The following is a 26,386-nucleotide window of genomic DNA, read 5'->3' as shown; positions in this document are numbered from 1 at the left end:
CATGTGCAGGGATATATTCACATACCCACAAATCCACCCACATGCAGACAATGCTCACATGCACACAGACTCACACTCAGAGTACATGCATTCTCACCACACACACACACACACACACACACACACACACACACACACACAGCACCAAGTACCCTGCTTCTCAGCCATGCCTGGCCTCTCCTGTCCAGAGGCTGGTCCCAGTGAGGCTGAGGCTCAAGGCTGTCACCTGGCTCCCAGCCGAGCCCACATTCCGGGGCTCCAGCCTGGCCATGGCCTCTCTCTTGCAACAGGGCTGTTCCCAGACTCCCAGTTGGTAGTCTGAAGGCCCTTGCCCCAGCCTGTGAAGACATCCTCCAGTGGCTTCCTGAGGGTCGCTGTCCTGCACTGCTTTCTGGCCTCCATGTCTCTGATTAGAAATTTGGTGGTAACATATACAAAAAATTACCTGGTTGTGGTGGCACACACCTGTAGTCCCACCTACTCAGGAGGCTGAGGCAGGAGAATCACTTGAACCCAGGAGGCGGAGGTTGTGGTGAGCCAAGATGGGGCCATTGCACTCCAGTCTGAGCAACAAGAGTAAAACTCTGTATCAAAAAAAAAAAAAAAAAAAAAATCTGGCGGTTATGTTATGGAGGATCCTTTGTTCATGATATGTGGCTTTTTTTTTTTTGACAGGGTCTCCCTCTGTTGCTCAGGCTGGAGTACAGTGGCAGGATCATGGCTCACTGCAGTCTTGACCACAAGCGGACCTCCTACCTCAGCCCCCCAAGTAGCTGAGACTACAGGTACCACCAAGCCCAGCTAATTTTTGTTCCTTTCAGGTGGAGTTTTGCTTTTGTTGCCCAGGCTGGAGTGCAGTGGCGTGATCTCGGCTCACTGCAACCTCTGCCTCCTGGGTTCAAGATTCTCCTGCCTCAGCCTCAGGAGTAGCTGGGATTACTGGGGCCCGCCACCAAGCCTGATTTCTTTTTTTTATATTTTTAATAGAGACAGGGTTCACCATGTTGGCCAGTCTGTTCTCGAACTCCTGATCTCAGGTGATCCACCCGCCTTGGCCTCCCAAAGTGCTGGGATACTAGGGGTGAGCCGTCATGCCTGGCACTCCCCCCACTTTGTTTTTTTGAAATGGAATTTTGCTCTGTCACCCAGGGTAGAGTACAATGGCACAATCTCTGGCTCCTGGATTCAGGCGATTCTCCTGCTTCAGCCTCTGGAGTAGCTGGGATTATAGGTGCCTGCCACCACACCCGGTTAATTTATCGTATTTTCAGTAGAGATGGGGTTTCACCATGTTGGCCAGGCTGGTCTTGAATTCCTGGCCTCAGGGGATCTACCCTCCTCAGCCTCCCAAAGTGCTGGCATTACACTCATGAGCCACCGTGCTCAGCCCCTGCTAATTTTTGTATTTTTTTTTTTTACAGAGACAAGGTTCTGCCAAGTTGTCCAGGCTAGTCTTGAACTCCTGGGCTCAAGTGATCCTCCCACTCAGGCCTCCCAAAGTGCTGTGATTAGGCCCGAGCCACTGAGCCTGGCCAATATGTCTCTGCTCTTTGCTGCTTTCAAAATCCTGTCTTTTGTGGGAGGGTGGCTGCCAGGCCCTGGACTTCTGCCGGATCATCCACTGAGGACGGGAGGAGTAGGTGCTGTACAGGAGGACTGAGTGGTGGCTGCTATGCTTGGAGCCCGTGCTCACCGAGCACATCGTGGCCATGGAGCTTGACCCGGGGTTGATAAGGCTGCTGGGGGTGACAGGCTTATCCATGAACAGTACTTGGCGTGGCTGCTGCAGGCTAATGTGGTCGTGGCAGAAGTGAAACAGCCATCCTTGGGTGCAGGCTATGAGCTGGGCCAGGCCATGGCCCTCCACAGCTAATCCTGTTCGTGCTCCAGCCGCAGTCTGGCAGAGTGCTGTTGGCCATGATCTGGGCAACAGCAGATGGCTCTGGGTTCCAGGTGTGGTCCTATGGACAGGGAGGGTGGAGGTCCTGTTGGATGGAAAGGCTGAGGCAGAACCTCCTGAGCAGGTTGCCTCCCCCAACCCAGCCGTTTGACCTAATCCCACATTATTAAATTCTTCTGATCCCAGACACACTAGTACCAATCCTGCCTCCTAGTCTCAAGAGCAAATTAAAAGGTACATTTAAAATTCTAAAAAAAGAGGCTGGGTGCAGTGGCCCAGGCCTATAATCCCAGCACTTTGGGAGGCCAAGGTGAGTGGATCACCTGAGGTGATGAGTTCAGGACCAGCCTGGCCAAGATGGTGAAACCCTGTCTCTACTAAAAAACAAAAATTAGCTGGGTGTGGTGGTAAGCACCCGTAATCCCAGCCACTTGAGAGGCTGAGGCAGATAAGTGCTTTAACTCGGGAGGTGGAGGGTGCAGTGAGCTGAGATCACGCCACTGCATTCCAGCCTTGGTGACAGAATGAGATTTGGTCTCAAAAAAAAAAAAAAAAAATCTGTCTTTTGACTGTGATTATGATGCATATGGCTGAAGATCTCTGAGTTTATTCTATCTGGAGTGTGTTGAGCTTCTTGGATGTACAGATTAATGTTCTTCATTGAATTTGGGAGGTTTTCAGCCATTAATTCTTCTAGCCCTTTCTCCCTGTCTTCTTTCCTGGGACTCCCGTTGCATGTATGCTGGTAAACTTGGCAGCGTCTCCAGGTCTCTGGATGTCCGTGCATTGCTCTTCATTCTTGTTCCTGTTCCTCAGAGGGGACTATCTCAGGTGGCCTCTCTCCACAGTCACCAACTCCTTCTTCCAATTGTTCTCATCTACTCTTGGGCCCCTGGGATGAATTTGCATTTCAGTTATTTTACAACTCCAGAATTTTCATTTGGTTCCTTTTTATAACTTTTTTTTTTTTTTTTTTTTTTTTAGATGGAGTCTCACTCTGTCACCAGGCTGGCTCACTGCAGTCTCCACCTCTTGGGTTCAATCGGTTCTCCTGCCTGAGCCTCCCAAACAACAAAAAAAAGCCAGAAATCCAAGAGCTGCTGCTGCTGCTATAGGCCTGGCTGCCGCCTTTTGGGGCCTCCATCTTCAGACAAACCCAGTCTGGCCTCATCCACACTCTGTGTCCCACAGCTGCAGGAACAGCACACCCTGCCACCACAGTGCATTGTCTCTGGAGTGGCCCAAGGGGACCCTGGCTGGCCTACTGACTCAGTGCCAGGGGACAGGCCAAAGTCCCTTTTGTGCTGACAGCTGGGCTGCACCCTGGCATGAGGGCATTTACAGAAATGCTGGCAGGAACCACTGTCAGGGAGGCCTCGGGTGGCTTCTCTGAGTGTCTGTGGTTCTCTGCTCCAGGCTGTCCCCTAAGAGGGTCTGCCCAGGACTCAGGTAAGCAGATGCTCGTTAGAAACCTTGAGCACTGCCTGCCCAGCCCAGCCAGTTGTGGTGCTGACAGATGTGGGGGACAGTGGTCCCTGCCCTCGGTGGGGGCTCCAGCTCCAGACCAGCAAGGGCCAAAGCCCCAGAAGGCAGAGCAGAAAGACAGGACTCAGGACACCTGAAGCAGCCTTCTCACTGGCAGAAGGAAACAGAAGCCCAGGGTGGGGAGGGGCAGGCCCAGGGTCACATGGGACAGTGGCAGAGCCAGGACTAGGGTCAGAGTCTCTAACTCTCAGCCACCCATGCCACCACCTCCTCTGTTCACCCCAGTGCCTCATGGGTCCAAGGTTGACCCTTGTTCCTAGGACAGGCCTGTTGCCCACAGGGCTCATGCATGGCCCTGCCTGACCCAGCCACCGGGAGGATGGCCCTAGGGTGGGAGCCCAGACAAGCATCATCCTCAAGCTCCAGCCTGGCCCCAAGTGGAAACTTGTCACTGGTCAGGCATCTGGACAGCAGCATCCTCGAGGACTTGGAGAGGTGGCCAGTCCCATGGTGAGGTGATGGAGGCTGAGGGTGATGGCTCAGTCCTGGGTTTCCATGGGTCCTTCCCAGGGAACGTTCTGGCAGTTGCCGACTGAACCCTGGGAAGTGACCCTGGCACAAAGCTCCCTGACTCTCCATGATTCGTCTTTTATTTTGGGGTGTTGTATACAAAGGGAGGTCACTGTTGTGATGGTGCTGGTGGGACTGCTGCCCTTGGTATTCTGGCCTGAGTTGGGCCTGAATTGTGGGCCTCCAGACTGAGGGAACCCCTGTGCAGTAAAGCGTATACTCATTAGCTTGGGGAAGGCAGGGTCTCTGTATCTTTTAGAAGAAAAACAAGACCTCAGCCAGTTCCTGGAAGATGAGCTGTGTGCTTTGGTAGTATTCTGCCTGGAAACAGTGTCTTTGAATTCCTGGAGCCTCAGCGATGCCCGACAGTCTGCTGACAATGTGATGTATGGTAGGGACCTTGGATCTCGCTGTATCAGTTTGACCTCCAGAGGGGGCAGGAGACTTGATACCTAATGTCAGCCACTCAAGTCCTCAATACATACAAGACCAACCTCGCAAAACCCCTGGCCATGAGGGCTTGGTAGAGATCCCTGACAGGCAGTGTCCTGTACATGTATCACACATTGTGGCTGGGAGAATCCAACACTGTTCATGTGATTGCACTGGAAGGCAACAGCCGGATATTTTTTTTCTTTTAGACATTCTTGCTCTTTCGCCCAGGCTAGAGCGCAGTGGTGTGATCTTGGCTCAGTGCAACCTCTGCCTCCTGGATTCAAGTGATTCTCTTGCCTCAGTCTCCCAAGTAGCTGGGTTTATAGGTGCTTGCCACAGCGCCCAGCTAATTTTTGTATTTTTATTAGAGATGGGGTTTCACCATCTTGGCCAGGCTGGTCTCGAACTCCTGATCTCAAATGATCCACCAGCCTCAGCTTGCCAAACTGCTGGGATTACAGGTGTGAGAGACCATGCCCAGCCAACAGCAGGAATTCTGTGCTGTGTCTCGGGCACCACTGACCTCTGCTGACTTCCATCTGGATCTTTTCAGTGTAATAAACCATGACAGTGAGTACAACGGCATTTCAGAATTCTGTGAGTCCTTATAGCAAATCATTGAACTGAGGGAGGGTCTTGGGGACTCCAGACACAGTTGGCTTCAGAAATGTGATTCGCTAGAATTAGCTTCTCTGAAACTTAGTGCAAGCTTAACTTGGAGAAAGGAAGGTAAAGGGGCTGATGAAGCTTTATTCCTGCAGTTACTACATCACTAGCTGCACTGTGATTGATTACAAGAGGTAAAAGTTACCTATGGAATTTAGAAATGATGGAACCAAGATTCAACAGAGTTGGCACAGCAGATGTGTAAGAAAATGTAAAGTAACAAGAAACAAGCTAAATATACAATCCCTTGGTTACTGTTGCATGCCATTAGCTACACTGAAAATAAAGGATACGCTGGGTGTGGTGGCTCACGCCCATAATCCCAGCACTTTAGGAGGCTGAGGCAAGAGGATCGCTTGAGCCCAGGAGTTTGAGACCAGCCTGGGCAACATGGCAAGACCCTGTCTCTACAGGTAATTTAAAAGTTAGCTGGGTGCAGTGACGCAGGTCTGTGGTCCAAGCTACTTAGGAGGCTGAGGTGGGGGAAATCACTTGAATCCAGGCAGCTGAGTTTGCAGTGAGCCATGATTGCAGCACTGTACTCCAGCCTGGGCCACAGGAGGCCCTGTATCCAAAAAAAAGAAAAGAAAGAAAAAAGAGAAAAGAGGGGTAGCAAAGCATTCATCCTACTCCTCACCCCCATGGGAACACCAAATTTTAACAACTATCTGCACACAGAAAAGCACTGTCACAAGTACCAAAAATCAGGTGAGCCATCACAGTACTTGGTTTTCCCTTCCTATAACAGAAAGAGGCATGGATGAGGGTGGGAGAGACAGTCCTGATTCGCTGGTGCCACCTGTCCTTCACCCCCTGGCAGACAGCATGCAGCACCAAGTCTCTGCACTTGCAGGAGGGAGAGAGCAATGACTAGGAGGTCTGACACTGAACTCAGTGCCACCCTCTCCCTGCGGAGAGCAAAGCCAAAGCCATGCTTTGCTCAGTCAGTGCCCAAACTGGAAGGGAGCATCTGGGCCAGCCCTAGCCAGACAGGAATCACCCATTCCAGGGTCCAGAACTTGAGTTTCTGGGCAAGCCTCCCCACCATGGGCCAGAGTACTTAAGGATCCTAGGGAAACTTGCAAGAGGGTCTAGGACCCAAGGACTACAGTTCCTCTGCAACTCTGAGTCCTGGGCTCGGCTCAGAGCCAGGGACTGGGGTGGCACATGACCCAGGGAGCCAGGAGCCAGGGTGGCCGAAGGAGTGCTTGCCACCCTCCCCTAGCCTCAGACTGCACAGCTGGCCAAACAATGAAAGTTATTCCTCTCTTCTGCTCGAGAGGAGTGAGGAGTAATGAGGACTTGGTCTTGCATCCTGGATACCAGCTCAACCACAGGAGGAGAGGACACCAGGCAGAGGAGTGAGACCTCCAGCCTAGGCCCTAGCTCACTGGCGTTCTAGACACACTTTGAGGCAGAAGGGAACCCAGTGTCTTGAATAAAAGGACCCAGCCCTGGTAGGATTCATCACCTATGGGGCCTGAATAACTGGGAAGGATACCCAGGTAGTACATCATGGGCCTTGGGCTCTGAGACATGCTGACTTCAGGAGTGACCCAGCACACTCCCAGCTCTGGTGGTGACGGTGAGAGAGGGAGGAGAGGGAAGAGAAAAGGGGACTTGGTCTTGCACCCTAGCTACCAGCCTGGCCACAGTGGGGCAGAGCACCAACGAGGCTCTTGGTCCCCGAGTCCAGGTCTAGGCTCTTGGACAGTGTTTCTGGACCTGCCCTAGGCCAGAGGGAAAACTACTGCCCTGCAGGGTGGGTCTCAGGCCTGGCAGCATTGACCACAAGCTGACTGAAGGGCTGTTGAGCCTTAGCGAACACCAGCGGGGGCTGCCAGAACCCCGCAGCAGGTACTGGTGGGGGTGGTGGCCACTGGAGAGGACCCCGTCTGTGGAAAGTGGAGGCAACAGCAGCTTAGCCGCAGTGGAATAGAACAAGAGGCAAACTGCTAAGGTTGCTGACAATAATCCCTGCTCCCAGACAGCATCTCTGGCCCCACCTAGGGCCTGGGGGAAAGACACAAACCTGGATGGCTTCACTACCTGGTGATCACAGAGCTCTGGGGCCTTGAGTGAACATCGGCGGTAGCCAGGTAGTGGTTCCAGCAGATCTTGGGTGAGACCCAGTGCTGTGCTGGCCTCAGGTGTGACCAGTGCAGTCCCAGTGGTGGTGGCCACAGAGGTTCCTGTATCACCACACCCCCCAGCTCCAGGTGACTCAGCACAGAGAGACTCCATTTGTTTGGGGAAAAGTAAAGGAAGAGAACAAGAGTCTCTGCCTGATAATCCAGAGAATTCTTCCAGATCCCATCCAAGACCCCCAGCGCGGTACCTCTATGAGGTTTCAAAACCACAGCACTGGCCGGGCACGGTGGCTCATGCCCGTGATCCCAGCACTTTGGGAGGCTGAGGTGAGTGGATCACCTGAGGTCAGGAGTTCAGGATCACCCGGGCCAACATGGTGAAACCCTGTCTCTACTAAAAATATAAAAAATTAGCTATGCGTGGTAGGGGGTGCCTGTAGTCCCAGCTACTTGGGAAGCTGAGGAAGGAGAATTGCTTGAACTTGGGAAGCAGAGGCTGCAGTTAGCCACTGCACTCCAGCCTAAGTGACAGAGACAGACTCTGTCTCCAAAAAAAAATAAAATTTTACACACACACACACACACACACACACACACACATATGTAAAATATATATTTATTTATTTATGGGCAAATCTATTAATAGATCATGATTAAAGTTATCAAGTCATAGGGCAAATCTATGAGTCATTGGCCTTAAAGAGGAGGTAGAGAAAGACATGGGTAGAAAGTTTATTTGAAAGGATAGTAAAAGAGAACATCCCAAACCTAGAGAAAGATATCAACATTCAGTTACAAGAAGTTTATAGAACACCAAGCATATTTAACCCAAAGAAGACTACCTCAAGGTGTCTGATAATTACAATTCCAAAGGTCAAGGATAAAGAAAGAATCCTGAAAGCACCAAGAGAAAAAACAAGTAACATACAAGGAAGCTCCAATACATGGGGGAGCCAACTTTCCAGTGGAAACCTTACAGGCCAGAAGAGAGTGGCATGACATATTTAAAGTGCCGAAGGAAGAAAACCCATTACCCTAGAATAGCATATCTGGCAAAAATTTCCTTCAGACAGGAAGGAGAAATAAAGACCTTCCCAGACAAACAAAAGCTGAGAGATTCCATCAACACCAGATGGGTCCTACAAGAAATGCTAAAGGGAGTTTTTCAATCTGTAAAAAAAGATATTAATGAGCAAGGATAAATCATCTAAAGGTACAAAACTCACTGGTAATCGTAAGCACACAGAAAAACAGTATTATAGTACTGTAATTGTGGTGTGTAAGTTACTTTTAATTAAAGTAAATGATAAACCAATCAAAAATAACTACAACTTTTCAAGATACAGACAGTACAGTAAGACATACAGAGGCTGGGCACCATGGCCCTCACCTGTAGTCCCAGCTCTTTGGGAGGCCAAGGCAGGCAGAATACCTGAGGTCAGGAATTCAAGACCAGCCTGGTCAACATGGTGAAACCCTGTCTCAGCAAAAATACAAAAAAATTAGCTGGGCATGGTGGTGGCCACCTGCTACTCAAAAAGCTGAGACAGGAGAATTGTTTGAACCTGGGAGGTAGAGTTTACAGTGAGCTGAGATCATGCCACTGCACTCCAGCTGGGCGACAGAGCAAGATTCCATCTCAAAATGCAAAAAAAAAAAACGTAAACAGAAACAACAAAAAGTTAAAAAGCGCTGAGATGAAGGTAAAGTGTCGAGTTTTCATTAGTTTTCTTTTTGCTTTATGTTTATTTATTCAATCAGTGTTAAGTTGACATCAGTTTATAATGAGTTATAAGATCATATTTGCAAGCCTCACAGTAACCTCAAATCAAAAAACACACAATATATGAGACTGTCTCAAAAAAAGAAAGAAAAGAAAAAACACAGTGGATACATAAAAAATAGAAGCAAGAAATTAAATCATACCACCAGCTAGCAGAGGAAATCACCTTCACTAAAAGCAAGACAAGAAGGAAAAAAAGAAAGAGAAGACCACAGAACAGTGAGAAAACAAGTAACAAAATGGCAGCAGTAAGTCCCTACTTGGCAATAACATTGAAATGGACTCAACTCTGCAGTACGAAGACACAGAGTGGCTGAGCGGGTGAGAAAGCAAGGCCCAGTGACATGCTGCCTATAAGAAACACACTCCACCTATAGAGATACACATAGACTTGAAAACAAAGGGACGGAAAAAGCTACTACATGCCACAGGAAACCAAAAAAGAGCAGGAGTAGCAATAGTGAGACAAAATAGATTTTAAGACAAAAAGTGTAAGAGGAGACGAAGGCCATCCAGCAACAGAATATGACAACTGTAAATCCATATGCACACACACTGGAGCACATAAAGCAAATGTTATTAGAGCTAGAGAGACAGACCTTAATGCAACAAGAGCTAGAGACTTCAGCACCCCACTTCCAGCACTGGACGGATCTCCCAGATGGAAACCCAACAAGAAAACATTAGATTTAATCTGCACTATAGGACAAATGGATATACTAGGTGTTCACAGAACCCTTCATCCAAAGTCTGCAGAATACACACTCTTCTCCTCAGCACATGGATCGTTCTCAAGGACACACGGTATGTTAGGTCACTAAGAAGCCTTAAAACATTAAAAAAGCTGAAATAGTATCAAACATCCTCTCTGACAACAACAGAGTAAAAGTAGAAATCCGCAACAAGAGGAATTCTGGAAACCATACAAACACGTAAAATTAAACAATATGCTCCTGAATGACCAGTGGTTCAGTGAGGACATTAAGAAAATTTCACTGGGCACCATAGCTCATGCCTGTAATCCCAGCACTCTGGGAGGCTGAGGCAGGCAGATCACCTGAGATCAGGAGTTCGAGCCCAGCCTGGTCAACATGGTGAAACCCCATCTCTACTAAAAATACAAAGATTAGCAGGGCATGGTGGCTGGCGCCTGTAATCCCAGCTCCTTGGGAAGCTGAGGCAGGAGAATCACTTGAACCCAGGAGGCAGATGTTGCAGTCAGCCAAGATGGCGCCACTGCACTCCAGTCCGGGCAGACAGAGCAAAACTCTGTCTCAAAAAGAAAAAAAAAAAAAAAAAAAAAAGGAAATTAAAAAAATTCCTGAAACAAATAATGATCACAGAAACAGAACATAGCAAAACCTGTGGGATACCGAGAAAACAGTACTAAGGAAGAAATTCATATCTCTAAGTCCCTACATCAAAAAAGAAGAAAAACTAAGTAAATAACCTAACAATGCATCTTAAAGAACTAGAAAAGTGGCCAGGCTCAGTGGCTCACACCTGGAATCCCAGTACTTTGGGAGGAGAATCAGAGAGATGGCTAGAGTCCAGGAGTTTGAGACCAGCCTGGGCAACATGGTGAAATCCCATCCTACCAAAATATAAAAACTAACAGAGCATGGTGGCATGTGCCTGCAGTTCCAGCTACTAGGGAAGCTGAGATGGGAGGATGGCGCCCAGGAAGTCAAAGCTGCAGTGAGCCCTGATGGCATCACTGACTCCAGCCTGGGTGACAGAGCAAGGCGAAGACGAAGACAACGACGGAGGAGGAGGGGGAGGATGCATGGTGGCTCACACCTGTAATCCCATCACTTTGGAAGGCTGATGCAGGTGGATCACGAGGTCGAGAGTTTGAGACCAGCCTGGTCAGCATGGTGAAACTCCGTCTCTACTAAAAACACAAAAATTATTAGCCAGGTATGGTGGCATGCGCCTGTAGTCCCAGTTACTTGGGAGGCTGAACCAGAAAAATTGCTTGAACCCAGGAGGCGAAGGTTGCAGTGAGCCGGGATTGCACCATTGCACTCCAGCCTGGACAACAAAGGGAGACCCTGTCTCAAAACAAAAAGAAAACACCCACACACACGCTCAACTAATGTGATCATTATGGTGTCAGAGCTAAGAGGGTGGCCTGTGTCGTAAAAAATGGGGAAGTCATTTCTTGCACAATCCAAACCAAATCACTGACTCTTGACAGGCTGCTGGGAGATATGCTAAGGCCTTGGAATGTCACGTCTGAAATAGTGTCTTTGTACATAGCTGGGGCCATTGACCATACAACACAGTTCATGCCAACAGTGTGACTGAGGGTTGGACCCTCAGGCCTGTATCTACCTGATTTGAGGGGCTCGAGACTGAGTAACTGAGGTCAGCCATGGCGGGGGGCTCGAGCCTAGGATGCCAACTCCCAGCAAGAACTCTGGACACCAAGGCTCACGTGAGCTTCCGTGGCTGGCAGCGCTCTCTGCAGTGTCACTTACTGTTGGGGGAGAATTAAGCGCTGCCTGTAGGATTCCACCAGAAACGAGAGATGCAGCCTCTGCCTGGTCATTCTGGATTCTGCCCCCTGTGCCTTTCATCTTCACTGACTTTAATCTGTACCCTTCTCTGTAATACACCATTAAAGGGAGGATAACAACTTTTTTAGGTCTGTGAGACCTTCCAGCAAATCATTGGACCTGAGGGTGGTCTGGGGTTCCCGAACACAGTCTCCCACCCTAGCCAGGGACTGGGCTGATTCCTGGCACATGCCTATCCATATCTAACCCAGCCAAGACTTATGCATGGACCTTGTCACCAAGCCAGGCAGCCAGTGATGGGTTTCTGGGGGTGACGTGGAGGTAAGCTGTCACCTGCTGAGAATCACTATGCCTGTATCTCAAGTAAAGTCAGGTGTCCAGGTTAAGAATCAATGAGGTGAGGCTGGGCGTGGTGGCTCATGCCTTTAATACCAGAATCTTGAGAGGCTGGGGCTGGTGGATCGCCTAAGATCAGGAGTTTGAAAGCAGCCTGGCCAACATGGTGAAACCTAAGCCTACTAAAACGACAAACATAAACGGGGTATGGTGGTGAATGCCTGTAATCCCAGCTACTTGGGAAGCTGAGGCACGAGAATTGCTTGAACCCAAGAGGCGGAGGTTGCAGTTAGCTGAGATGTCACCACCACGCTCCAGCCTGGATGACAGAGACAGAGTGTGTATCCAAAAAAAAAGAGAATGAGGTGGGGATGAGCACTGACATCAAGCAGGTGACAGATGACTCAACACAACCAGGGCCTTGGCAAGAGCCCAAACTGGATTCAGTAACCAAGTGGGAGCCTCTAGACTAATTTATTGTACAAGAGGCACAAGTCAGGGGCTTGATGCCCAACTCTAGCGGGGCACAGCACAAAGCTGGTAGGGGGAAGGATACACCAGAAAGCCACCGACAGGCAAGTTACTGGGCCGGGGCTGTCCGGCGGGCACAGAGAAGCTGAAGCGCTGTAGCAGGCAGGTGAAGAACAGGAAGAGCTCCATGCGGGCCAGGGGCTCCCCGAGGCATGCGCGGCGGCCTGTGGGTAGGGGAGGGGCCTCAGTGAGCATGGGTCCCGGGCGATACCCCTGCAAGACTCCACGGAAGGGATAGGGAGCCAGGCACCCCACAGGCACCTGCTGAGAAAGGCAGGAAGGCCTCTGGCTTCACAAAGCGGCCCTGGGCATCCAGGAAGTGTTCGGGGTAGAAGCAGAAAGGCTTCTTCCAGATGGCCTCATCCTTCAGCACTGATGACAGGTTGGCGAAGATCGCTGTCCCCTGGGTAGGAGAGGCAGGGAGAGAGTAAGGACTGGGATCTAGGATGCTGGGACCCCTGCCACCAAACACATGGGGGATACACATTGCCCGGCACACAGCTAGACTCTACTAGTCCTGCGCCCGAGAAGCTCCTGGGCATCCTCTCCAACCCCATAATAGGCCCCAGTCACACCTCCCAGGGGCACCCAGGCTGCCCCCTCTCCCTAAGAGCATTGGGCCCCCTGACATTCTGGCAGGTCCTGGTCTGTCTTCCCCACTAGACTGGGCTCTGGATGGACAGGCCAGCCCTGACTCTGCTCTGCACCCCCCACACAGGCTGGACAGTGTGGTGGCATTGAAGACTGGCAGCCAGGGTTCCCAGACTAGGCCCACCTGGCAGTGGCTACGCTGGGGCACCCACCAGGGGCTGATGCTGAGCTGGGTGAGGAGGGCCCCAGGCCTACCTTAGGGATGAGGAAGCCCTGTACTTCAATGTCTCGGGATGTCATGTGGGGCATATTCATGGGAACAATGTCCCCAAAGCGCTGCACCTCGTGAATCACGGCAGTGGTGTAGGGCATGCGAGTCTGGTCACCCATCTCTGGTGGCCGCGCCTGCCCTATCACGTCGTTGATCTCCTGTTGGACACGGCCTGGACAGACATGCGACCTCACAAGGGGTCAGCACCCACGGGACTGGCCCTGATGCCCTCCTTCCTGCCTCCTGTATTAGAGGAGGTCAGGCTTACAGGAGCCTGGCCAAGCCTGTGCTTGGAGCCCCAGGTGTCCCAGCTAAGCTCAGAGTACCCGTCTGTACCCTTCCTCCCTCACCTCCCCCGCACTGGGTCCCAGGTGGGCTCACGCTGCACATCTGGGTGAAGGATCATCAGCAGGAGGCCCCAGGCCAGCGTGATCGAGGTGGACACCATCCCAGCCAAGAACAGGTCAGCCACCACCATACGCAGGTTCTCATCATTGAAGCTGCTCTTGGGGTTCTCCTTGGCCTGAGCAGGACCGAGAGGGTTCTCAGGGGACCGAGGGGGAAAGTCCCCAAATGACCTCCTATTCTGCACCTGTCAGCCCAGGTGCTGCTCACCGGGTGATGCACCAGCCCCAGCTTTTGCCTGGACACTCCTCATTCCTCCTGGGATCCTCAACCCACCACCCCTGCTCCCCACCCTGGCAGCCACTCCCACCTTCTCCATCTCTGCCAGGAAGGCATCAGTCAGGTTTCGGGGTGGCTGGGCTGGGTCCCAGGTCATCCTGTGCTCGTTCAGCAGTTCATCCAACTGGGCCAGGAAAGCCTTTTGGGAGCGTAAGACCTTGCCAGCCAGCCACGGGATGCGCAGGAGGACAGGGATGGAATTCAGCACCTGCACCAGACACAGAATGGTGTCTGGATTCCTCCTATACTCTGCCTTCACCTGGACCAGTCTCAGGCCCCAGACCTCTCCAGGGAAGATCCAGGGCCTGCCTGTCCCCACCATTGACCTCCCCAAGTGCCAGCTTCCACCCTTTCTCTTTGCTCTGGGCTGGCAGAGGAGAAACCTAAAATCAAATTCTCCAATGTAAACAGGAGGCACAGGGTTCATGGCCTCTCTTGGTGGTCCCTGACCTGGGCACACCTCTCTCACGACCATGTCTGAGGTTTCCCCTCCTCCTCCAGGCCCTTCCTCTTGCAGTGGGCTCTCCTTGAATATCCTATCCTGAACCCCTCTATGCAAATTCTGCTCCTCAGAGGCCTGGCTGCAGCATCGACACCTCTGAGGAGCTTGCCCTGTGGAGTCCCCGCAGTCCCTGGCTCTGCACCTGGGGTAGGAAGCCCGACCCCTCCTTCAATCCTTCCTGCGCTAGGTCCAGCAGCCTGAGGAAGCGAGGGTCGTCATACTCGAAACGGTGCCCGCAGGTAAGGGTGGCAATTACGTTGCTCGCTGCTTTGTCCAGGAGTTCGTTGGGGCGGAAGGGGCGTCCTGGGGTCGGGAGATGAGGGTTAGGGATTGCCTTTCCTGCCCCTATGTTCCCAGTTCCCGCCTTGTACCCCTTTGCCCATCACCCACCGTCATAGTTGTTGAAGGCGAGACAGAGGCAGGCAGCTTCCTTGGTCACCCACTGCTCCAGCAACTTCTTGCCCAGCCTCAAGTTGCGCAAGGTGGACACGCAGAATCGCCTCTGCTCGCGCCACGCGAGACCATAACGAGCCATGAACACCCCTGAGGACCGGATGGACGTGTGTGTGGCCATGAAGGCCTCGGCCCCACTCTCTGCTGCCTACTTCAACCCTGCACTCCCCTTGGTCTCCGGCAGTTCCTCGCCCTGTCCAGCTGGGCACAGGGTCCACTCTTTGCTCACCCACCTTGCTCAAGTCTTGTCCCTATCTCGGCTCTGCCCACCCTGACTTTCCACTGAGGAAAGATCCCGCTGGCCCAGCCAGGTCCTCACTGAGCCGGCAGCACAGGCGCGGTCCCCGGATACCTGCCTCCAGCTGGGAAACGTACCGGCCTCGCCCAGCTGGCTCTTGTTAGGTCTAGGCCCCGTCCCCACCCACAAGCTCACACCTCCCCAGAGCAGGTGGTGTCGTGGCCCGCTGTCCCCGGCCCACTTGCTGGCCTTTCTCAGTGTCCCACGTCCACGACTGTGCGCTCTCTTGGCCCAGCTCAGGCTCCGGTCACCACCCACCCGGGTCCCATGGAAACAGTCTCTGTCCCCACCGCCGCTTGCCTTGGGAGCGCGGCCCAATGCCGAGGACCTGGTTGATGGGCGTAGGTGGGCGGTCGGCGGTGTCCTCGCCCTGGGTCACCAGCGCCTCATGCACAGCCTCCAACCCGTTGAGCACGACCACTGGAGTCCAGACCAGCTGCAGGCTGAACACATCCCCAAAGCGGCGCCGCAGCTTCAGAGGGAGAGTTAGGGCCTCTGTCAAGCCAGGGTCCCCCAGCCTGCAGGTCCTAGTTCCAAATGGGCCTTGGGCGACCCCTGGGGCTTCCAGAATGAGTAGGTGCAAGGAGCCCCAGCCTCCTGACCCTGGGGCAGGGATGGGGGTCACATCTTCTATGATGGAGGAACTCACTATGGACGCCTCATTCAGGTATGACCTTGCAAGAATCACTGAAATTGCCGACAGGCCACAGTTAGCACCCCATTTTACAGATGGTCTATGCTGGTGAGCAGTGAGGCAAGAGAACCCAAAGGTTTCTCTTGCAAAAGGTTTGAACGGTGTTACTACACCCCTTCATCCTCGATTTTCTTCCCCCCCACCCCTAGATGGAGTCTTGCTCAGTTACCCAGGCTGGAGTGCGTGGTGCCATCTCTGTTCACTGCAACCTCTGCCTCTTGGGTTCAAGCAATTCTCCTGCCTCAGCCTACTGAGTAGCTAGAATTACAGGTGCCTATCACTGCGCCTGGCTGATTTTTGTATTTTTAATAGAGATGGGGTTTCACCATGTTGGCCAGGGTCGTCTCGAACTCCTGACCTTGTGATCCACCTGCCTCGACCTCCCAAAGTGGTGTGATTATAGCTGTGAGCCATTGCGCCTCGCTGTTGATTTCTTACTTACTTACTCATTTATTTAGATGTTGTCTGGCTCTGTCACCCAGGCCGGAGTGCAATGGCAGAATCTCTGCTCACTACAACCTCCGCTTCCCAGGTTCAAGCGATTCTCCTGCTGCAGCCTCCCAAGTAGCTGAGATTACAGGTACACCACTGAGCCCAGCTAATTTTTTGTTATGTTTAGTAGAGATGGGGTTTCACCATGTTGGCCAGATTTGTCTTGAACTCCTGACCTGAGGAGATCTACCCACGTCAGCCTCCGTAAGTGCTGGGATTACAGGCCTGAGCCACCGTTTCTGGCCTTATTTTCTAATTTAAACAGTACTCAGGACCCTGACTCCTCTCCCATTCCAAGGCCCTTCCTTCTGGTGTCAGCAGAGGGGACTTTGTGCTCCAGAATCTATGCTGCCTGGTGAGCTCGAACACTCACTGCAAAGTCCAGCCCCACCTCCAGGCCCTTGCCCTACTCTTCCTTGGTGTTTGGAAAATCTAATCCTTCAGGCCGTGTACAAATGCCGTCCCCTAGAAGTCCCCCAAACCTACTTCCCCTTTGCAGCCTGGCTTCTGATGTAGCCTGCTGCTTCACTCACCACCCACGTTTGCTGTTGGTGGGGGATGCTCAGGACCTCTACCGCCCTCCAGGACCTCCTCCCTCACCTGGCTGCAGCAGTTTGGTGTATTCTGGAAATCCACATGCAGCAGGTTGCCCAGCCCGGGCAGTGGCATGGGGCCAGGCGGGTAGCGTGCAGCCCAGCGTTGGCGCCGGTGCATCAGGTCCACCAGGAGCAGGAAGATGGCCACTGTCACAGCCAGGGGCACCAGTGCATCCAGTCCCATGGCTGCCTTGCTGCCCACTGAACTCCTCTGGACACACCTGGCACCCCCACCCCACCAGGCACAGAGGACCAAGCAGGATACTCTCAGCATACCGAGTGTGTGACTGTTCCCTTATAAAGGGAGCTGATGATGGCCTTTGCCCTCTGCTGTGAGCCAAACTGCTGTGTTAACTGTGCTGCCAGTGGGTAGAGGGTCAGGCTAGGGCAGTGAGAGGCAGCCTGGCATGAGGGCTCCACCCAGGCTGGAGGTATGGGTTGTACTGGATCCTGAGCTGTGTCCTGAGAACATGGTGGGAAGGTAGCCAGTGGGCCAGTACCCCAGCATACTCAAGACCATCAGAAGTAGGAAGGTAACATAGCTGACATGCCAAGCCAGCAGTGCCATGAGGGTCATGGGGACATTGCCCCAGGCTGGAACAGAACTATCTGGGAAGGATTTCTGGAGGAGAACTTTGAGTGGCAGAGACTGAGGGGCTGCCTAGCACTGTAGGCCATGGTACTGGCAGTGGGACCAATGCACCCTTGGAATTTCTTGTGCAGGTGGCCTGAGGGGCCACAGGAGGCTGGCAGCTGGAGCCTGGGTCTTTGCAGGTCTGAATGAAGACTGGATCTGGGAACAAAAGGTAGGAGGAACAGTTTATTTAAAATTTAAAAAAAAATTACGATTTTTTTTTGTTTTAGAGACAGGGTCTTGCTCTGTTGCCTAGGCTGGAGTGCAGAGGTATAATCGTAACTCCCTACAGCCCCAAACTCCTGTGCTCAATCAAGAGAGCCTCCTCCTATTTTAGCCTCCTGAGTAGCTGGGACTACAGGTGCACACCGTTATGCCTGGCTAAATTTTTTTTGTTTTTTGTAGAGATGAGTTCTCACAATATTGCCCATGCTGGTCTTGACCTGGCTTCAAGTGATTCTTTTACCTTGGCCTCCCCAAGTGTTGGGATTAGAGGCATGAGCCATCTGGCCCAACAGTTTTGAGGCCATTCAACTGACCAGAAGAGCAAGACCCATATCCACATATCCATCTGGGGACTTCTCAGATCTGAATTGTGGCCTCCCAAACTGGCTCAGCTGAGTGTTTCTGTCCTATGTGGCAGCACTCTTCTACCTGGGACTGAGAGAGAATCAAGGCACAGGGCTGGCAGGATGGTCTGGGTGCTTGTCACATAGTGGCCCCTTTATACATTACCTGTATGTACTCTTGGCTTTTTGAGGTGTCAGGCCCTCCTGAAGCAGTCATCAGGATGTGGGTGTGATGGGCAGGGACAGGCATGCCTGTCACATGAGCAGTACCCTCCCGAATGCCCTCCTTACCTGCCAGAGGCCTGTAATTCAAGATATGGCAGCATGAGGAAAACCTTCAATAGTGATGCCTATGGCCTTTTCCAGTCACTGTGCACCTGTGGCTTCCATTGATCAGGCACTTATATGCCAGAAGCTGCTAGTCAGACTGTGTGCTCCAACTCATTAATCCTCCCACAGCCCCCTAAGGAGGCGGTTTTATGGTCCTCAAGGCATAGAGACTGAGGCTCAGAGACCACATAACGAGGTACAAGTCACTGAGTGGTGTCAGAGTCCACGTCCAAAGTGTGTGCTGAGCTACTACTGCTCTATACTGTTTGAACATCACATTCTATTCATGGTCAGTATAGAAGTTTCTGGGATTTTTTATCTTTAGGAAACACAACCAAACTGCCATTCCTGAATACTGGGACTGCTTGTGTCATGGTGAAAAATACACTGTGCCCTGGCAGGCCCTCTGGACATTGCCAAGTGACATGGTGTGAAAATACGTCAGCAAGCGGTGGACTGGGAAGCTCTGGGCTCTCGTTCTCCTAGAGTCCACAGTTAACAATGCTGAAGGAACCAAAACATCATTATGAGAATTCTAGAAACTAGTTAGGAAGCTGCAATGCCAGCTGGCACAGAGTCAGGAAGGGACTGCACTGGGAAGGGTACTCAAGTTGGAGCATTTTGCATGTTTTTGCCCTTCCCCCTGCCAGGCACAGCAATGCCATTGGGAGGGACCCTCCAATTCCCAGCTCTTCCGATAGGACAGGTTTCTATTGGGTCTGACTCAAGAGTGCTGAGTGGCAGAGCCTGTCCTCAGAGCAGCAGGGCACCTGCATTTCCACAGGTACAAGGTGGTGGGACTGCAGGCAATGGAATAGTTGTCTCTGGGTATCCTGGAGAGGACTGGTGCCAGGTAAATACCAAAATCCAAGGACGCTCAGGTTCCTTATGTAAAATGGCAGAGTATACCTATGCATATCCTCCCGTATACTTTAAATCATCTCTAGATTTATAATACCTAATACAATATAAATGCTGTGTAAATAGTTGCTATCCTGTACTGCTCTTATTTGTATTTTTAGTTGTTATACTTTTTTTTTTTCCAAAATATCTTCTATGTGTGGTTGAATTTGTAGACATGGAGCCTGTGGTATTGAGGGCTGCCTGTACTCTACGAACAGAAATGAAGGGGTCGGGTGCAGTGGCTCACTCCTATAACCTCAGCACTTTGGGAGACCAAGGTGGGCCAATCACCTGAGGTAGGGAGTTCAAGACCAGCCTGACCAACATGGAGAAACCCCACCTCTACTAAAAATACAAAATTATCTGGCATGGTGGTGCATGCCTGTAGTCCCAGCTACTTGGGAGGCTGAGGCAGGAGAATTGCTTGAACCTGGGAGGCGGAGTTTGTGGTGAGCGGAGATGATGCCATTGCACTCCAGCTTGGGCAACAAGAGTGAAACTCTGTCTCAAAAAAAAAAAACCAAATAAATAAATGAAGAATAAAATAACAAAAGGATAAAAAAAAGAAAAGCTTCAGGAGCAGGCTGGCGTGCAGGGTAAGTTTAAAGGGTAAAGAGTTTCAGTTTTATACAATGAAAAAGTTCTGGAGACCGGCTGCCTAACAATGTGAACACCCTTAACACCACTGAACACCATAACTGTTATGATGGTAAATTTTGTTTTTTAAATCACAACGTAAAAACTTTAAAAATTAAAAAAAAAAAAAAAAGGCCACTCACACACACATGAGAATAGCTCAAATCCAGTACATAGACAGCACCAAACGCTGGCAAGGATGTGGAGCATCAGGAACTCTAGTTCATTGCTGGTGGGAATACAAAATGGTACAGACATTCTGGAAAACAGTTTGGCAATTTTTTTTTTTTTTTTTTGGGACAGAGTCTCACTCTGTCACTCAGGCTAGGAATGCAGTGGCACAATCTCAGCTCACTATAAACTCTGCCTCCTGCGTTCAAGCGATCCTCTCACCTCAGTCTCTTGAGTAGCTGGGAGTGCAGGTATGAGCCACCATGCCCGGCTCCTTTTTGTAGTTGTGGTAGGGACAAGATTACACCATGTTGGCCAGGCTGGTCTCAAAATCTTGACTTCAGTGATCCAGACAGTTTGGCAATTTCTTACAAAACTAGACATACTCTTACCATACAATTCACCAGCTGTGCTCCTTGTACTTACCCAAAGGAGTTGAGACCTCATGTCCACACAAATACCTGCACAGGGACATTTACAGCAGCTATATCCGTAACTGCCAAAACTTGAAAGCAACCAAGATGTTCTTCAGCAGGTGAATGGATTAACTGTGGAACATCCAGTGGGTTTATTTATCACTAGAAAGAAACAAGCTATCAAGTCATGAAAAGACATGGTTGAACCTTAAATGCACATTACTACATTAAAGAAGCCAATCTAAAAAGGCTACCTACTACATAATCTCAACTTTATGACATTTTGGAAAAGGCAAAACTTTGGATACAGTAAAATGCTCAGTAGTTGTGAGGGACTTGAGGGAAGGAGAAGCACAGTGGGAGAGATCTCTGGGGCAGTGAAACTACTCTGGATGATAATGACCGGTCCACGTCCTTTTTTTTGAGACAGGATTTTGCTGTTGTCCAGGCTGGAGCGTGGTGGCGTGATCACAGCTCACTGTAGCCTTGACCACCTAGGCTCAAGCGATCCTCCCATCTCAGCCTCCCAAGTAGCTGAGATTACAGGTGCATACTACCATGCCTGGTTAGTTTTTGTATTTTTACGTAGAGTTGGTATTTTGCCATGTTGCCCAGGCTGTTCTCAAACTCAAGTGATTTGCCCACCTCAGCCTCCTCAAATGCTGGGATTATAGGCGTTAGCCACCACGCCCTGCCAGATCCAGGTCTTTATACATTTGTCAAAAGCCATTAAATGGCTGGGCGTGGTGGCTCACACCTGTAATCCCAGCACTTTGGGAGGCTGAGGTGGGTGGATCACCTGAGGCCAGGAGTTCAAAACCAGCCTGGCCATCATGGTGAAACCCCATTTTTTAAAAAAAAAAGCCATAAAATGACCACCACCAAGAGTGGCCCCTAGTAGAAACGATGGACTTCGGGTGATCACAATGTATCAGTTGTAACAAACATGCCACTCTGGTTGGGATGTGGACAGAGGGGGAAGCTATGCATATGTGGGGGAAGGGGTTATATGGGAACTCTCTGTACCTTCAGCTTAATCCTGCTGTGATTATAAAGCTGCTTAAAAAAAACTGATTAAGACAAGCACTGAAGGAACTAAAGGGCATGTGAGCAGTTGAGACTCAATGCAGAAGCCAGAAGCTGGAGATGGGAGGCATGTGCATAACCTTGCCACTCCCCAGGCATAGGTCATTTCTGAAGCCAATTAGACGTAGAACAATCACAAGTGCTCCACTCAAATCAGCAAATCAAAAGGGGACAAAAGAATAAAAGGCAAAGCAAAGAAGAAACGTTTGCTGTCAGGAAAATATTTTCCTCAAGATACTATTTTTCAAGTTTGTGGTTTAGCCCTTGACACCTGAAATCTATCAATTTCATTTAAACTGTGTTAATGCCAAGTCAAGATCAGAATGAGAAAAAAGCCATCATTTCTATGCAGGTCCTGCTCAGCTGCCCAAGTGTCGTCCCACGGCCGACACAGTGCGCCCACTCACACCTCCATCCTGGTAGAGTGAAATGAGAAATGGACTGCTTGATGTAGCCATTAAAACAAAATTATCTGCCATTTCTGCTGCCCCAAAATTGATGAACACAGAACTCATTTATAATCGCTTATTTCTACTTCATAACATTCCTTCCAGCATTTCTATTCTCTAAAAGTCGATTAACATTGCATTATTTTTTTATAACCCTTAATGTTGATTGGAAAATGTCCTCACATCAACCTAAGTAAATCTGACTGTGTCCATACACTGTCCGAACTTCACCTGCCCAGATGAGTGGCACAGGAGCCCAGAATTTTGTTTGTTTCCTGGCTCTGCTGCAAGGGCCACCTCATGGTCCAGAGGCTGGGAATGGACAGACCAGGTCTGATGATGGCTGCCTCTGGAGAACCAGAGCTACCCTTTGGGGGCTAGAATGGGAGAAGGAAGAGACGCATTCACTTTAAATTAAACAAAAGAAGGAAACAAGGTTAAAATGAAGTTTATTATTTTTTTGATTTTTTGATTTTTTTTGTTTTTTGTTTTTTTAAATAAAACTGTTTGTGAAACAGCTATTTTATCCCCATGGCAGAGTGACCCCTGAAAGATGCACTAACCCCTTCTTAAGGCCATAACAAGATTTTTTTGTACTTTTTTCTTTTTTTAAAACTCAGATATTTAAAAATTATACAATTTACAAAACAAAACAACACAACACAACATAAAGAATCACGTAGCATGGGGCTGCCTATCTGACAGGTCCTCTTTTACTTTACAAAAATGAAAGCAAAAAGAAAAAAGGGTTAAATGGGTGTTCCTGGTCAGCTTAACCCACACTGATCACGACAGTCCCTCCCCGTCCCTGCCCACAGCTCACAGTGCCAGCTGTGGTGGTGCAGGCCTGGGCCTCCTCCCATCCCCAAGGGTTCCTGTGGGTCAGGGAACAGCTGCCTGGAATGTGCTGAGGACAGGGGGCCCCAGAGGAGGGTCATCCTTTGACTTTGCTGCTGCTGTGTACACTTGATGGGGTCCTCACCAGCCACAGTGACCCAGGATACAGCTATGACCCTGGGCATCTACCAATTTCACCCCCAAAGAGAAAAAAATAAAAATAAAAAAATAAATAAATAGTGTTCCTGGAAATGAAAAAAAAAAAATTTATTTTGTGTTTAAACATCATTCCCCTGCTCTTGAAAACATGTATTTTCCCCCTCCCCCTAAAACCTTCCCACTTTGAGACAAATTAATGTTTGTCTGCTTTTCCAATCCTGGGTCTAGTGTTCTCTGAACTGGTGTGAGACAGGTAAAGATCAAAGCCACACACACCCCGTCCTTTATGAGATGAGGGTTTGTTCAGTTCAATTTCACATTTAAATTTCACTGTCATTGGAACAAATTTGGAGATCTTTAACTAGTTAATTTTAAAATAGAATCAAAAGGGATAGCGCACCTTTCATTTAAACAAAGTCTTTCCAGACTAAAAATAGATTTATATATATATATTTTTTATCCCTCCCTTTTAATTCCCCCCACCGTTTTCCCATCATCCCACCCCTCCCCCCTCCCCCCACATTGTCACTATGGAGATTGTGTCCATGGAAACAGCCATTCCAACATCTTGGGTCTTTCTTTCCTGTGGTGTCACCGGTTTGAGTGTGATGTGAGAACTTAGGAAGGAAGTGCTGGCATGGGCAGGCACGCGGGGCAGGGCAGGGTGTGGCTGCACGGTAGGACGATTTCCATTCCATCACGAGTGTCCACCACCTTCTCATCTCCACAGTCTCACCTGGAAGACAAGGGACAGACACTGAGGGCTAGGAGCCTCCACAGGATCCACCACCAACAGTGTCTGTTCTGTGATACCCCTGGGATGGGGCTTTCAGCAGGTATGCTGCACTCCGACCCCTCTGTAGATGTGCTGCTGCTGTAGGACACACCCGAAACCAATGCTGGAGCCAATGTGTGGCTCTGGATCTGGAATGTGATTAAAGGCAGCAATGACCTAGTGGGGGTGCTGGGGCTGGACTCTGAGGCCTCCTCAGCGCATGTCTGCCTAGTGCATAAAGGAGGCAGGACAGCAGAGAACTCCCTGACCTCAGGGGAGCTCGTGGGGCCTCACCAGCGTCAGGACCCCAGCACTGGCTGGCAAGTCTGGGTTCTCACAGAGGTGGCCTGAGGCATCCAGCGCTGACTGAAACCTAGAGTACCTGGTCAATCTGTGGAAGAATCTTCTCAAAGTCCAGCCACTTAGGACAGTTTCACAGTTGCCTCTAGTCGACACAGCTAGTTGTTTGTTTCTGAAACAAAGTCTCACTCTGTTGTCTTAGCTCCCTGTAGCCTTGAATTCCCAGGCTCAAGCAATCCTCCCACCTCAGCCTTCCAAGGCACTGGGACTACAGGTACATGCCACCATGCTCGGCTAATGACAAAGTCAGTTTTGTTTTGTTTTCAGACAGAGTCTTGCTCTGTTGCCCAGACTGGAGTGCAGTGGTGTGATCTTGGCTCACTGCAGCCTCCACCTCCCAGGTTCAAGTGATTCTTCTGCCTCAGCCAACCGAGTATCTGGGATCACAGGTGCACGACACCACACCCAGCTAATTTTTGTTTTTAGTAGAGATGTGGTTTCATTGTGTTGGCCACGCTGATCTTGATTTCCTGGCCTCAGGTGATCTGCCCACCTCAGTCTCCCAAAGTGCTGGGATTACAGGTGTAAGCCACTGCGCGCCTGGCCCATAGTCAGTTCTTGATACTTACAAACAATGTTCTTCCCATGGCCTCTAACAGGGAGGGCAGGTCTCGCTGTTTTCTGAGGCTGAGACAGAGCTGGACTATGTTAATCCTCTTGACCTCTCAGGAGCCTGGAGGCCCCTAGGTCCCTCATCCCCAGGCTGGAGGGGCTTCTCTCCTCTTCCAGCCCAGTTGCAGAAGGGGATTCTGATAGCCCACAAAGGACAGATGGTTGTACCAAAGGTCTCTGTAGAATGCTTCACGGCCATCCCATGTGAAAAGATCTCAGAGAAACAGTAGTTTCCAAGGAATCCATCAAGAAAAATTTCACCAGAAGCCAGAAGTGGTGGCAGCCTCGCCCCTCCTTCACTTGCTTTCTGCCAATCACTGTGCTCTTAAGACTCTCACTGGGACTCAACTGACTGCTTCCTCAAGCCCAATTTGGTGTCCTCCACTGACAAATAAACCCCAGGAACCCAGGTGTCACCAGCCCTTTCTGCTTCCATGAAGTTCACACATCCAGAACTGTTAAGAAGGCTGGAGCCTGGGGAAGCTAAGACTGAGCTGTTCCCATACACACACGTGCCCTTGCCCAAGGAGGTTCCTGACTACTCACCAGAAAACACCAATGAGCAGGAATACACTCCACAGAGACCATGGCACATCACCACACACAGGTAAAGGCAGGCCCTGGGAATGCAGGCCAGCAGCTGAGCTAATGGGCAGCTACCTCCAGGAACACAGAAGGGCATCATCTTGCTGGGGTTGCAGGATGCCTGTGTAAATCAAGGTCAATGCCCACACATACCCTGCCAGGCTCTGCTCATAGAGGGGACTGGGCAGGGTTTACCCTTACCAGTATATAGCAGTCTTGGGCCTGCACCCCAATCTTATTCATTACTCAGAAGAACAGGACCCCACACCAGCCCCCTCACCAAAGAATGAAGCACATATCAGCACCCAGGGTCTGCCTGGCCACTTGGCTCTGTGTGCTACTACCTGTGGGCCCCTCCCTGGGGTGTGTGGTGGCACAGGCATAAGCAGTTCTTCAGCACCTGCGGTCTGTGGCTCTGCCCTCCACAGCCTTCCCAACGGGGAGTGTTCCCAGGTCTGATGACTAGATCAGCCCTAACACATGATATCCTGAATGTACTGGGACCCTAACTTTTCAAGAATTACTTTAACAAAATTGTTCCTTCAGCAGGGAAATTAAGAAGGAAGGAAAATAAGCACTCCCTATGTGCCAAGCCCTGGGCTAGAAGCTTTACAGATACTATTTCATAGTAACATGGACCTGCCTGACCCCCAACTTCAAGAGAGCTCGAGCCCAGGAAGACGATATGTGTAGCCCAAAGCCATATGGCCAGTTAGAGGTGGGACTGTGGCCTTCCTGACTGGTAGGGGCTGCAAGTCCTAGGGCATGGGGTGTATAGCTGAGAGGAGATGGCCGTACCCCAGAGAGTGAGCCTGGGAGCAGCAGAAATGACTTGCCACTCCTGTACTGAAGATGCTGAAGACTAACAGTTCTCTTTTAAAGAACCACATCTTGCTGCTCAGCTGCCAGCATCCAGGGTTTCGTCTTGGGTTAACACCTTCCCAGGCTCCCTCACTTGTTCCTTC

At 50.5% G+C, this 26,386-nt stretch overlaps 2 protein-coding genes and 1 long non-coding RNA gene across 3 annotated transcripts in view; 1 reads left to right on the top strand and 2 right to left on the bottom strand.

The window, feature by feature from the left end:
* The first annotated feature begins 673 nt into the window (after positions 1–673).
* Positions 674–4,973, top strand: LOC144577338 (uncharacterized). Its single transcript, XR_013520971.1, has 2 exons — positions 674–785; positions 2,885–4,973. It is a non-coding gene; the product is annotated as an uncharacterized LOC144577338 (long non-coding RNA).
* A 7,256-nt stretch (positions 4,974–12,229) lies between these two features.
* On the bottom strand, positions 12,230–17,173 carry LOC100415600 (cytochrome P450 2D6). Its single transcript, XM_002763891.7, has 9 exons — positions 16,904–17,173; positions 15,418–15,589; positions 14,757–14,909; positions 14,509–14,669; positions 13,896–14,072; positions 13,562–13,703; positions 13,165–13,352; positions 12,580–12,721; positions 12,230–12,482 (listed from the first exon to the last, which is right to left on the bottom strand). Exons 1-9 carry the CDS (start codon positions 17,171–17,173, stop codon positions 12,304–12,306), a joined length of 1,584 nt encoding a protein of 527 aa, XP_002763937.2. The 3' UTR covers positions 12,230–12,303.
* A 5,352-nt stretch (positions 17,174–22,525) lies between these two features.
* TCF20 (transcription factor 20) overlaps positions 22,526–26,386 on the bottom strand; it is a 193,626-nt gene continuing 189,765 nt past the window's right edge. The window contains exon 5 of the mRNA XM_035265956.3: positions 22,526–23,825. Within this exon, the coding sequence (XP_035121847.2) occupies positions 23,808–23,825 (18 nt within the window). The 3' untranslated portion in view covers positions 22,526–23,807. The remainder of the gene's footprint in view (positions 23,826–26,386) is intronic.

Source organism: Callithrix jacchus, chromosome 1 (genome assembly GCF_049354715.1).
Source record: "Callithrix jacchus isolate 240 chromosome 1, calJac240_pri, whole genome shotgun sequence".
NCBI lineage: Eukaryota > Metazoa > Chordata > Mammalia > Primates > Cebidae > Callithrix > Callithrix jacchus.
This window is presented reverse-complemented; position numbering and strand designations above follow the sequence as displayed.

Bases quoted from the DNA above. Each gene is read 5' to 3' on its own strand.
- LOC100415600 (XM_002763891.7), bottom strand. From the start codon at position 17,173: ATGCTGAGAGTATCCTGCTTGGTCCTCTGTGCCTGGTGGGGTGGGGGT. The intron at 14,073-14,508 runs GTGCAGAGCCAG...TGTCTGGTGCAG, and splicing joins GGTCGGGCTTCCTACCCCAG to GTGCTGAATTCCATCCCTGT. The intron at 12,483-12,579 runs GTGCCTGTGGGG...CCCTACCCACAG, and splicing joins CTTCCTGCCTTTCTCAGCAG to GCCGCCGCGCATGCCTCGGG.